At 35.6% G+C, this 13737-nt stretch overlaps 3 protein-coding genes across 3 annotated transcripts; all 3 read left to right on the forward strand.

The window, feature by feature from the left end:
* Window positions 1-2727: 2727 nt before the first annotated feature.
* TAS2R9 (taste 2 receptor member 9) lies at window positions 2728-3570 on the forward strand. The gene has a single exon (XM_077871871.1). It carries the CDS (start codon window positions 2728-2730, stop codon window positions 3568-3570), a length of 843 nt encoding a protein of 280 aa, XP_077727997.1.
* Window positions 3571-5805: 2235 nt separating this feature from the next.
* TAS2R8 (taste 2 receptor member 8) lies at window positions 5806-6724 on the forward strand. Its single transcript, XM_077871787.1, is given in 2 exon segments — window positions 5806-6150; window positions 6152-6724. Coding segments are annotated over 2 exon segments (918 nt in total).
* Window positions 6725-10999: 4275 nt separating this feature from the next.
* Window positions 11000-11938, forward strand: TAS2R7 (taste 2 receptor member 7). The gene has a single exon (XM_077871873.1). The coding sequence runs from the start codon at window positions 11000-11002 to the stop codon at window positions 11936-11938; it is 939 nt and encodes a 312-aa protein (XP_077727999.1).
* Window positions 11939-13737: the final 1799 nt, after the last annotated feature.

Here is a 13737-nt window from a genome sequence, read left to right on the forward strand (position 1 = left end):
TAACTTTTCATTTCTGGAAATCACAAATCACTATTGTTACAGATACCTCAAATTATCATTTACCTTTCTCACTGCTCTTTCTGCCAGATATTATTATTGTGTGAAAAGAGAAGCACAGGGATTGCCAAATCTCATCTAAAATATGCTTTAATTATGGGGCCTACCTAGCTGGCTCAGTTGGAAGAGCATGTGACTTGATCTCAGGATTGTGGATTCAAGCCCCATGTTGAGTGTACAGATTACTTACATAAGTTTTTATAGATATTAAATATATACATATATATCCATGTATGTATACTTTATCTGGATTCCTCTAAGATTCCATGTATTTTAATTATATTCACTTTAAAAAAACATTCTTCTGAGGATGTCCTAGTCTTCACCAGTCTGCCAAAGTAGTCTATGGTACAAAAAATTTAAGACCCCCTGAGTTCAAACAAAGAAAATAAAGCAGACTGTCGGAAAAATGGATGAGAACATAAGGTTTTTGCTGATGATTTACTGTGAATTGCAGTGGACATGGTGAAGGATTTGGGGTGGGAGGGAGATGAAATCAGCAAATAATTCAAAATATGAGATGTCTGAAGATAGGACCAGTATGGCAACATTCCATTCTTGATACATGTGGAAAGAATAGTTACTTGCCTGAGTTGACCATAAATAATCTGTAGCATAACTAAAGAGAAAATGTCAAGAGAAAATGTAAGATTCTAAAGAATATATATATATATATATATATATATATATATATATATATATATATATATATGGCCAAAGTACTTTTAAAATTTTCTATTTGCGGGCAGCCTGGGTGGCTCAGTGGATTAGTGCCTGCCTTCAGCCCAGGGTGTTCCTGGAGTCCTGAGATGGAGTCCCACGTCCGGCTCCATGAGTGGAGCCTGCTTCTCCCTCTGCCTGTGTCTCTGCCTCTCTCTCTCTCTCTCTGTGTGTCTCTCATGAATAAATAGATAAAATCTTTAAAAAATAAAAATAAAATTTTCTATTGTGCAGAAAAGAAAACAAAAACCATAAAAGTAATAGAGGAAAATTTCAATGAGGAAATTTTCTAACAAGAACTTAAACATAACATAGAAAAAAATGCTAATTTTTCTAATATATAAACATCATAGAAATTCATAAAAAAGTAAAAAATGAACAAACAGTCCACAAAAAATTCAAATGGCTTTTATTTATATATATATGGGATTCTTCATGTCTAGTCCTTATCCTCAGTGTCCGTTGTCACCAATATCCTAAAAACACATGTGCAAATGATGTTGGGCATTTGAGATCATCACCTCAAGTCCTTTCCCTCTGACAGAGCAACTCCTTTTTTTTTTTTTTTTTTTTAAGATTTTATTTATTTATTCATGAGAGACACAGAGAGAGAGGCAGAGACACAGGCAGAGGGAGAAGCAGTCTCCATGCAGGGAGCCCGATGCGGGACTTGATCCCAGGTCTCCAGGATCACACCTCAGGCCGCAGGCAGCACCAAACCGCTGCACCACCAGGGCTGCCCTGACAGAGCAATTCCTGCAGTTACAGCAAAGCCTAAAGCCACCAGCTTACATGTTAAGTTGGTGAAATATTAAAATCAGTGCAGGAAAACATTAATATAGCTTTATTTATTGTTTTATGGATTTAGATGCTATGTGTTTTAAATCATGAAACAATCAATAAAGTATACAAATAGTAAAAATGTGACCCAATATGTTTTGTCTTTGAAATTGGTGTCCATTACTATAAAAATATTGTAAAGAAGATTACACTCAGATTTTAACATAGGCTGCATACAAATACAGATTCTGAGGTCAAATTCTGAGTAATAACAGGCACAACTGGAACATCTTCAGTACTCAGTCTTCCTCATTACAGGGCAGGGAAGCTAGAAAGTCAAATAACTGTCTTTACAAGAAAAGTGAAAACTGCTGCAATCCTACTTGAGTTATCCTAATTAATGAAATGAATACATTGCTATAAGACAAAAATTGTTCATGTTAACTGTCTACACTTTATTTATTTATTTATTTATTTAAAAATATTTTATTTATTTATTCATGAGAGACAGAGAAAGAAGCAGAGACATAGGCTGAGGGAGAAGCGGGCTCCTCGCGGGAAGCCCGATGCAGGACTCTATCCCCACACCCGGGATCAGGACTGAGCCGAAGGCAGAGGCTCAACTGCTGAACCACCCAGGCATCCCTTAACTGTCTACATTTTAAATTCAAAATTAATTTTAAGCTCCAAAATATGCATTTGCACAAAATGGAACACGATATGGGGGTACTTAGCAAGTCATTAGCAATGGTAATGCTGCCGCATCTCCAATTTAATTTGGATCCATATTTTCCAAGTAATTAATTTTTTCTTGAAGTCCTTGGTCAATGGCTTAAATTCAATGACTCCAAAATATACAGAGTTTAAGATGAGAAAGATTGTGCAAATCCAAGAAATCAGATCCATTCCTATTTGCATCTTGGAGGCATTCAATCATCACTGTACATGAAAGATATTACTGGTCCAACAGTGAGGTCTTTTAGGCAGTTCTCATGCAGAGCAGAACTCAACTGAGTTAGTATCCCGCTCAGCTGAATTAGAGCTGACAAAGAGGACAGAAAAAGACAAATGCATCATAACCTAAGTGACAGATATGTAAACCATTCTTCACTGGTCAGCTGAAAGCCAGTTCATCATCAGTGATATCCCAAATCAGAACTCTCTGCTGCCATGCTAAGTACAATGGAGGTAATATACATCTTCTTGATTGCCGGAGAAATGACTATAGGAATTTGGGGAAATGGATTTATTGCACTGGTTAACTGCACTAGGTGGCTCAGAAGGAGAGACATCTCCGTGATTGACATCATCCTGGTGATCTTGGCCATCTCCAGAATCTGTTTGCTGTGTGTGGTATCTTTAGATGGCTTTATTTTGCTGCTCTCTCCAGATATATATGCCAATAGCGAGCTAATGAATATTGTGGATGTTGTCTGGACACTTAGCAATCATTCAAGTATCTGTTTTACTTCTTGCCTCAGTATTTTCTATTTACTGAAGATAGCCAATATATCCCATCCGTTTTTCCTCTGGCTGAAGCTAAAGATTAACAGAGTCATTCTGGGGATGTTTCTGATGTCTTTTCTTACCTGTATAATTATTAGTGTTTCATTGAATGAGGACTTCTGGGATCCCTTCAAAGTCAATCATAAGGAAAACATAACTTGGGAATCCAAAGTGAGTAAAATCCCAAGTGCTTTCAAACTGTTTATCCTGAATCTGGGAGCTATAGTTCCCTTTGTTCTTTGCCTAATCTCAGTTCTCTTGTTACTTTTCTCCCTATTTAGACACACTAGGCAGATGAAACTTTATGCCACAGGGTCCAGAGACCCCAGCACAGAGGCCCACATGAGGGCCATAAAGGCAGTGATGATCTTTCTGCTCCTCTTCATTATTTACTATGCAGTCTCTCTTGTAGTAACCTCTAGCTTCCTGATTCCTCACGGAAAATTAGTGGTTATGTTTGGTGGCGTGGTAGTTGGCATTTTCCCATCGAGCCATCGTTCATACTGATAATGGGCAACAGCAAGCTGAGGGGGGCTTTCCTAAAAGTGCTTAGGATTGTGAAGGGTTTCCACAAAAGAAGGAAACCTTTTGTTCCATAGAGAATCCTGAATACAAGGAGAAAGAAATCAACAAAAGACTCTCCCTTCTCTCAATTGATTACATTCATTGTTTTTACTCCATGCTAATAGCAATTATTAGTATCTAGCATTATTCTAAATTTTCCTTTTTTCTTTCACCTTTCTGTTCTGTTTAACTTTAAATCAAATGTTATTGGGCAGCCCTTCTGTCCCAGCGGTTTAGTGCCGCTTTCGGCCCTGGGGCTGTAATCCTGGAGACTAGGGATCGAGTCCTATGTTGGGCTCCCTGCATTGGAGCCTGCTTCTCTCTCTGTCTGTGTCTCTACCTCTCTCTCTCTCTCTCTCTCTCTCTCTGTGTCTGTCGTAAATAAATAAAAAACCTTAAAAAAAGAAAAATAAATCAAATGTTATCATTGAACCTCATGTATTTCTTTGTCTTTGCAGGAAAAATGACTCCAGATCCCATGCTAACATTTTATATATTTTCCTAATGCAGAAAGGTTCTACGCCTTTAAATAATATTCTGGTAGAGGCCTTGAACTCAAAACATAGAAAAATTCCAGGTAAACAGGCTGTGGGGAAGAGATTTTAAAATCTATCAGCCTTTCCTATAAAATCAATCATGTAAAAAACTGTCTACTTTGTCTAAGCTGGAGGTCAGTCCTTATCTTTTCTGCCCTGTCCCCTCCATTTCTAGAATGGTTTGTCCTCATAAGAGGGAGAAAAAACACTCTGGTGAGTTCCTCACTAGGGTGAAATATAATGTAAGAAAAGAAGTATGATCTTAAGAAAAGGTTTGACCAGGAAAGGGGCTGGGGGATGTACAGTTAGAAATATGTATACCCAAACCACCCTAGCTGGTAATGCCAGTTTTAGGAGTCAGTTCTCAAAGATTGTTTGGAATGTTTTCTCTACCCTTTTAGACTCAAGAATCTTTGACACTTTTTTTTTCCCTCTTAGCATCATTCTCTTTTCTATTCTGTTTCTGATAACATCTTACAGATAATTAGGTTTTCTTAAATTGTTAATTTCATGCTTTCCTATTACATACTATGTACACATAAGAAATAGAAAAAATACTATATATGTTGTTCACATTATAAAAGTACTTAAACATAAGAAGAAGAACCCTAATTTATGTGATTTGTATTACCTGGACTTAAATTTATTATGGGTTCGGTTTTCCAAGAAAGAATAAACCAATTTAATGGTAGAATTAGTCCTATTCCTAGGAAATATTATTTAGTAAATCTTTTTTAAAAATATGATTGCCCCATCTACATTACAATGTAGAATGTGAGATTATAAATCTTACAAAAGGAGCTGATTCCAATTTCAAGTGTATTTCCTTAATTATATATGAAAATACTCATTATCCAAGAGACAACATTTCAGGAAGTGAATTGTCATGGATAGCATTTCCCATATTAAATAAAACTAAGCATAGCAAATCCTCATCTAGCATCTTTCACTTCTATTAAAAAGTTTCATGGAGAAAAAATTTTTAGTAAATATTGCCATGTGCCTGCCTAATAATACTATGTTATTTATAATTAGATTTGTATCATATCCTTCTCTAGTTAAGCATTTATATGAAAATGAAAATTATCATCCTCTTAATTTTGTGCAATCTGGTTTTTCTGATCATTTCCAAAATGAAAATTCATTTCCACTAGGAAATCTGACTTTGGATTAATTTATAATTTATAGTGAAGAAGATGGACTTTCATTTATACATTGTGATTTTTATGGAATACATTGTTTTTGTTTGCTTTCTGTAGTTCTGTGTTCAAAACTCAACTTGACAGGTAAAAATGCATAGAACTTAACAGTAAGAAGCCTGGTTGCAAATTCATGAAATACGATCTCTTTTAATTTGTATGAGAGCAGTTTCAACCAAGTGATTTCACTTATCACTAGCTAAACAGTGATGATTATAATTTGCCCAGGCTCAAAGCTAGTCAAACTATTAACCAGTTGGTTTAGTCCTCAATTTTATCTCAAAAGAGAGCTGGGTACTTCTGGAATTATATCAGAGTTAAAATAGTGGATGAAATAAAAACATTATTCTGTGATTTGAAGAACTTACTTAACATGCTTCAACTGAGAGTCTATTAGTCTATCTGCAGTGATATTGGAGATCAGGGGTGTTCTCTCTACCAACATGCTCAGTATGGAAGACATCATCTTCATGATCGTAATAACTGGAGAATTCATAATAGGAATGTTGGGGAATGCATGCATTGGACTAGTAAACTCTATTGACTGGATTAAGAAGAAAAAGATCTCCTCAATTGACTATATCCTCACCAGTCTAGCCAAAATTGGTTTGCTCTGTATAATGATACTAAATGGCACCAAAATCGTATTCTGCCCAGATTTTTATAAAAAGGATAAGCTACAAGCAGTCATTAATATCTTCTGGATACTCACCAACTACTTAAGTATGTGGTTCACCACCTGCCTTAATGTCTTCTATTTACTCAAGATAGCCAATTTCTCCCACCCACCTTTTTCTCTGGCTAAAGAGGAGAACTGACAGAGTGATTCACTGGATTCTGCTGGGTTGTTTGGCTCTTTCTTCCTTAATCAGCCTTATACTAGCAATGACACCAAATTATGATTGTGAGTTTTGTAACATTGCAAAACATAAAGGAAACTGAACTGAAATGCTCTCTGTAAGTAAAAGTCAATACTTCAAGCCATTGACTCTCTTTAACTTGTTGGCAATTGTCCCATGTACTGTGTCATTGGTCTCATTTTTCCTTTTAATTATGTCCCTATGGAGACATATCAAGCAAATGAAACTCAACGTTATAGGCTGTGGAGACCTCAGCACAGAGGCGGGAGCCATGAAAACTGTGACTTCATTTCTTTTCCTCCTTTTTGTGTACTATGGGGCTTCTCTTTTGGTAACTTTTAGCTACCTTATGAAAGAAAGCAAGTTAGCTGTGATGTTTGAAGAAATTATAGCAACACTCTATCCTTCTGGTCATTCACTTATTTTGATTATTGGAAATAACAAGCTGAGGCAGGCATTTATCAGGATGCTGAGATACGGAAGAACAGTCTGCATGATGTAAAATTTTAGCTTTGTAAGTGGACTTTGCTAATAAAAAAATACATTCTCATTTTTTCCAGTTATCCTATTTATTTTGGATACACATCTTTAAGTGGTCCTGAGACCTATTAGCACATGAGTGTATACATCCCTTTTGTCTGTTTACACCCCAGATTCTCATCTTCACATGCCCTTTCCTCCAAGAATTTCAGAGCTCATGTTTCTTTTTGCCTTCTTGCTGCAGATGTTCAGCATGTGCTGCCTAGTTAAGTTCCTTTAAGATTCTACTTTGGCCCATAGTAAAGAGTACTGAACTGCAGTAACTTTTTTTTTCCATTTTTTTCCCTATCATACATTTTCATTGCTGGCCTTAATTTTGTTTCCTTCATGGCTCTGTTGGGTCACTCCCACTTGGCTTTTTTTTTTTTTTTTTAAGATTTTACTTATTTATTCATAAGAGACAGAGAGAGAGAGAGGCAGAAGGAGAAGCAGGCTCCATGCAGGGAGCCTGATGTGGGACTTGATCCTGGAACTCCAGGATCACGCCCTGGGCTGAAGGCAGCGGCTCAACTGCTGAGCCACCCAGGCATCCTTTCCCATTTAGCTTATTAACTAGGAATTCAGATCTTCCCTGTCCCATCTCTGGTTCAGTTTCCCAGTGATGTATCTGTCTCCTCCCAAGTAGTGATACTTTTAGGTGGTCTCCTAGATAATATTTTATGGTTGACCTTATTTTGTTACCTCCTATTCATTTTCCTTGAAATTAAATTTCCTTACAAACAACTTGCTGCTTAGACAGCAATAGGATGGGAATAGATCCCATTCAAGTATTTCTCTCTAAGGACATTCCTAAGTGCTCCTCACAATTTGGATAAAAGGAGGGCACAACTAATATTGATCAGACTGCTTTACTCAGGTTCCTTTCTTAATAAGACCTGCAGGGGTTCTTTTCACTCAGGACTAGAAAAGCAATTAATTGGGAAGTAATAAACATACATAATGGAATAACTACGTGCTATCACTAAAAAACACAATGTATGCTTATAACATATACAGAGTAAATTACAAAAAAAATAATAAAAAATAACTGCTAAAATGTTGTTCTACTATGAACATCAAATTCTTCCTCACTAGAGTAACATTGAAACACTTGGTCTGGCATGTCTAAGTTCATGTCTGTTCTGATATGGTTGTGCATTTTATGTCCCACCATTTGTTTTGTTAAAATCTGGTTTATTTCAATCTACTCATTTGTTTTAACTAAAATATTAATTACCTGAAGATTATTGATTTTTCTGCATATGATGATGTAAAATTCACTCTGGAAAGTCCCAATCTTTATAGCCATACATAAACTTCATCAAATATATTTACAATATCCAACTATTAGGTTGTTATTTATTTGTACAAGACCAGAGAATTGGTATTCTTTTGATGGAGTATATTAGTATAATCTACAAAATACCCGTTAAACCTACACTAGACTGAACTTTACATTCTTCTGCAGGTTCAGATGAAATAAATGTTTTGTTAAGATTAGTACTTCTAAGGCAGCCCAGGTGGCTCAGCGGTTCAGCGCCGCCTTCAGCCCAGGGCCTGATCCTGGAGTCCCAGGATCGAGTCCCGTGTCAGGGTCCCTGCAGGGTGTCTGCTTCTCCTTCTGCCTGTGCCTGTGTCTCTCATGAATAAATTAAAAAAAAAAAAAAAGATTAGTACTTCTAGGAAGATTTTCCTCCACGAGTGTGAAGTCCTTCCTTCCATATTTAGTTTTCTGTGTCTCCCGTATTTGAAATACCTCCACAGACCATGAAAGTTCAAAGTAGTTCAAAATAGTAAGGGTTTGGAGTAGTAAGCTGGGGACAAAGTACTCTCTGCAAAATTTTTTGTTTTGTTTTCTATTTTTTTTATTGTGGTAAGGCATTTAATATGAGATCTATACTTTTAACAAATTTTTAAGTGTACAGTATAATGTTATTAACTATAAGCACTACATTATTTAGCATATCTCTGGAATTAATCATCTTGCATAACTGAAACTTGATACTTACTGAATAACAACTCTGCATTCTTATCTCCCCTCAGGCCCTGGCAACCACTGTTTTACTCTTTGTTTTTATGATTTGACTATTCTAGATACCTACAGAAGTGTAATCTGGCAATATTGTCCTTCTGTAACTAGCTTATTTCACTTTGCATAATGTCTTCTAGGTCCACCTACGTCTTTGCATTTTGCAAAATTTTCTTTTTTTTTAAAGATTTTATTTATTCATGAGAGACAGAGAGTGAGAGAGAGGCAGAGGCACAGGCAGAGGGGGAGCCCGATGTGGGATTTAATCCCAGAACCCAGGGATCACAACCTGAGCCAAAGGCAGACACAACCACTGAACTACCCAGGAGCCTAATTTTCTTCTTTTTAAGACTGAATGCTATCCATTGTCTGTATGTAACACATTTTCTTTATTCATTCATATGTCAATGGGCAATTAGGGTGCTTCTGCATTTAGCTATTGTGATTAACACTACTATAAACATGAGTGCCAATATCATTTTGAGATCCTGATTTCAATTCTTTCAGATAAATACCCAGATTTTGGGGATGCTGGATCATCTGGTAGTTGTATTTTTAAACTTTTGAGGACCTATCCTATTTCCATAGTAGCTGCACCATTATCTCTATGTTGTACAATACAGATATGCATAAGAACTATACTGACCTGCAAAAAAACAAAAAACAAACAAACAAAAAAAAACCAAAAAACACACAAACCCCCCAAAAACATATTCTAAAATTTATTTGAGTAAAGGTACTATCATAGTTACTAGGGCCCTTTACTTCCCAGGACATTGTGGAGAAGAAAATGATGTTCTTCGTTCAGGGATCATTTCTAAGATCAGAGGAAAACAGTCATTTGTGATAGTTATAGAATGAGATAGTTTATCCAAAAATTCAGAGCTGTATCTCAGGAATGAAGGTTTGTTCTTTAATGAATGATGGGAAGATATGTGTTCCCCAAGAAAGTATCAGCACCTCAGAATTATTCCATGGAAATACTATGTAGCAAAGTGTTTCTCAATAACTCTAAATTAGAGAAGCTACTTAAAAATAAGAGTAACCTGTAAGAATGAGGTAAACTTAATTATCAGCCTTTTACCTGATAGTCTAGAAGGGCTAAGGATCTAGATTCTCAGATGCAATTTGGCACAGTGGAGAGTGGGGAGTAGATCAAAACACAGGATTTTAATCTCTTCTGTCATAAGTCATAAAAGAAAATATAAAGGTAATCAATACTCCATTATTGCTCCTTCATCTTATTATATATAGCATCACAAACTGAATGACCATTAAATGTCACTTGAATAATAAGACAATGTATTATTTTAAGAGACCTTGTGCATGTAACTGTTCATCTGAACAATGGAGATAAATGGGCTAAGATATTTTTTAGACCCAAATAATCTATATTTAGTGTTAACCTTTTAAATTCTCTGAAAATGTACAGTTCTCAATGTTAACCCAAACTTTGGATTATTAGTGGTAATCAGTGTTATCATCAAAATGAAGATGGCAATCAGCAAAATGAAGATTCCTCTACAAAGTTCAATTTTGACCTGTTTTCTAATTGCTAGAAAATCCTTGGAGTGCAGATTTGCCAGATAAAATATGGGACACCCAATTAATATTGAATTTTAGTACTTCTTGGAAGTACTAATCTCGTGCAATTTGGGATATACACCAAAAAACAAACAAACAAACAAACAAAAACAAACAAAAAAAAACACCACCACCACCAACAACAAAAAACCCAGATCATTCATTGTTTATTTGAAATTCAAGTTTAACTGGGTGTCCTGTTTTGTTTTGTTTTTTAAAATCTAACAGCCCTATTTAAGTTACTGTATGTGTTGCAGATTAATGAATCCAAAACTTGCAAAACATAGCGTTGCAAAAACATTGACAGTGCAGGACCATGAGAGGCAACAGGTCTAATTTGCATCCTAAAATGTAGCTCAGACTAAATTAACCATATGTGGAAAAGTAAAACCTGCTGATACAGGTTTTACATACAGGTGATACATGCAATGGCCAGGCCAGGGATTGCCAACCACATTTGTTTCTCAAGACTAATTAGGATTTAATGATGATAGCTACAGTCTTCATTTATCATTCCAGTCTCCATCACAAGACAGAGTACAATAAAAAAGGCAAAGAAAATTATAGCAAAATCTAAAAAGTAGGTGTGCCTATCAAACTACATCAGTTCAACTAGAAACAAATTGGATATTTTTGTATTTTACCATGCCGGATAAAGTGGAGAGCATCTTAATGCTTGTAGCAGCTGGAGAATTTTCAATGGGGATTTTAGGGAATACATTCATTGGATTGGTAAACTGCATAGGCTGGATCAAGAAGAGGAAGATTGCCTCCATTGATTTAATCCTCACAAGTCTGGCCATATCCAGAATTTGTCTATTATGTATAATACTATTAGATTGTTTTATATTGGTGCTGTATCCAGATGTCTATGCTACCGGTAAACAAATGAGAATAATTGACTTCTTCTGGACACTAACCAACCATTTAAGTGTCTGGTTTGCCACCTGTCTCAGCATTTTCTATTTCCTCAAGATTGCGAATTTCTTCCATCCCCTTTTCCTCTGGATGAAGTGGAGAATTGACAGTGCGATTCCTAGGATCCTGCTGGGATGCTTGGCCCTTTCTGTGTTTATTAGCCTTGTTGTCACTGAGAATTTGAATGATGATTTCAGATGTTGTGTTAGGACAAAGAAGAAAATAAACTTAACTGTGAGATGCAGAGTAAAGAAAGCTAAATATTCTTCCATCAAGATTTGCCTCAACCTGTTAACGCTATTCCCCTTTTCTGTGTCCCTGATCTCATTTCTCCTCTTGATCCTCTCCCTCTGGAGACATACCAGGCAGATGAAGTTCAATGCCACGGGGTGTAGAGACTTCAGCATAGAAGCCCACATGGGAGCCATGAAAGCTGTCATCTCCTTTCTCCTCCTTTTCATCGCCTACTATTTGGCCTTTCTTGTAGCCACCTCTAGCTACTTTATGCCAGAGACTGAATTAGCTGTGATCATTGGTGAGTTGATAGCTCTAATCTATCCCTCGAGCCATTCGTTTATCCTAATTCTGGGGAGCAATAAATTAAGACAGGCATCTCTAAGGGTACTATGGAAAGTAAAATATGTCTTAAAAAGAAGAAACTTCTAACACCATAAACAGATCTGGAGGTAGATCTGTTAGATAGTTAACCTATCATCTACTAGGATGAAGGAAGACAAGATGTTTCTTAGTTGTCTTCAGTTCTTACATTGTTAGTTTCATATGGTTAATTACTCTTAAATGCATTTAGTATATCTATAATTGTAACTTAGAAAGATCTCATGTGAAGCTGATTTTGTCTTTTTCTCTCTGTCTCTCTCTCCCTCCCTTCAGAATTAAAAAAAATGTTTTGGAGCTTATAAAAGTTAATATCTTAATATTAACTGTCAGAGGAGAGAATATTTTCATAGTTAGTTCTAAATCATTTCTCTAGATGCAAAATTGTATAACTGGTTCAGAACAACTGTAATATAATCTAGTTGTTATTTGCATCCATATGAAAAGCAGCTAACTCATCCCATGGTTTTAGATTCTTTTCTCAGATTATCCAATGGACTCCACCTTTGGAAAAAGTTCAATATGGTGACAGTTCTTAATAAAATGTTATGCAATTCTGTGAATGTGGCAGAAATTAATACTGTTTATTATCACAGTTAAGATATATAAATGGTGATTAAAATAAATCTTGTCACAAGTTCAAAAATCATTTTAGGACTATAGATCAATGAAAGAAAGATACTCTGTAAGTGTGAGAGGAGAGTTTATATTAAGAAAGTAAAACAAAATTGGCTTAAACAGGAACTATTGATTGCTTATTGAAGTACATTTTTCTACGAAAGACACATGTAAGTTTGCCTTTAGCAGACTAGGGTGTAGCAGGCACTGATTGTCAAGATATCCTTATAAAATGAGACATTCAATCAAACACTTATGTGTTGAGATGTTAAAGTGTCAAAACTGTCAAAGGAAACATTGATTCAATATAGATTATCACTATTTGGACTATACAAATGTTATCTATGAAATATCTCCTTGGGAAATTCCAACAAAAGCACATCATTTATGTTGCAGAAAAGATATTTTGGAGTGACTGACTCTGTTATTAATCAGCCTAGATTAGCCATAAACTTTGTGTGTAGAAAAGAAAATGTAAACATTCTCATCAATAAATTTGGCAAAAATAAAAATTAATTCTTCGTTATTTTCATATGTTAATTTTTCTTCTCTGAATCTAACAGTGCAAGATACACATTGATTAAATTGATAAATTTAAAAAGATTTATATTGAGTACTTTGTAAGTTAAAGAAACAGCAGAAAATTAGATGCATACCCTGAAACTTACATTTTAAAAAATATGGTCTTAAGGAATACCTGTCCCCACCACCCACCTATGCAGAAACCAGTTTATTTGGATTTATTGGGCATAGGACAAAAAAACAGCTGAGGGCTAAGGGAATCCTTGGAAACTCCTTGTGTGATGTCTTCATATTGTGGACCCAAGAAATTTGATCATCTACTTACATTAGAAACATTAACACTTACATTCAATTTCTCTGTGAACAGTAGCCAGGCAAAGGATACTAATGTGGAAACAGAAGCCATATTAGAAATCTCTTACTGTACATAATTCTACTTACTGGCATATGTAAGATGAAAGTGATATAACCAAGGCAAGTGGTTTATCTTCTGAGATCATATTAATTCTGACAAATCAGGCAAAAATGATAATAACTCAGGGTGAAAGATTTGTACTATTTCTTTTACTCCCAGTTTGTGGCTTACTCTAAGAGAATGTAGCAAATAGTTTACAGAGAATGCAGGCAAGTTCCTTCTTGTTTCTATTCCTTGTTTAATAAGTACATATACACTCACACTTTGAATATCTGACTGTTAATACACTATCCTG

The sequence above is a fragment of the Canis aureus genome, chromosome 25, assembly GCF_053574225.1.
Source record: "Canis aureus isolate CA01 chromosome 25, VMU_Caureus_v.1.0, whole genome shotgun sequence".
Classification (NCBI taxonomy): Eukaryota; Metazoa; Chordata; class Mammalia; order Carnivora; family Canidae; genus Canis; species Canis aureus.

Bases quoted from the DNA above. Each gene is read 5' to 3' on its own strand.
- TAS2R9 (XM_077871871.1), top strand. From the start codon at position 2,728: ATGCTAAGTACAATGGAGGTAATATACATCTTCTTGATTGCCGGAGAA.
- TAS2R7 (XM_077871873.1), top strand. From the start codon at position 11,000: ATGCCGGATAAAGTGGAGAGCATCTTAATGCTTGTAGCAGCTGGAGAA.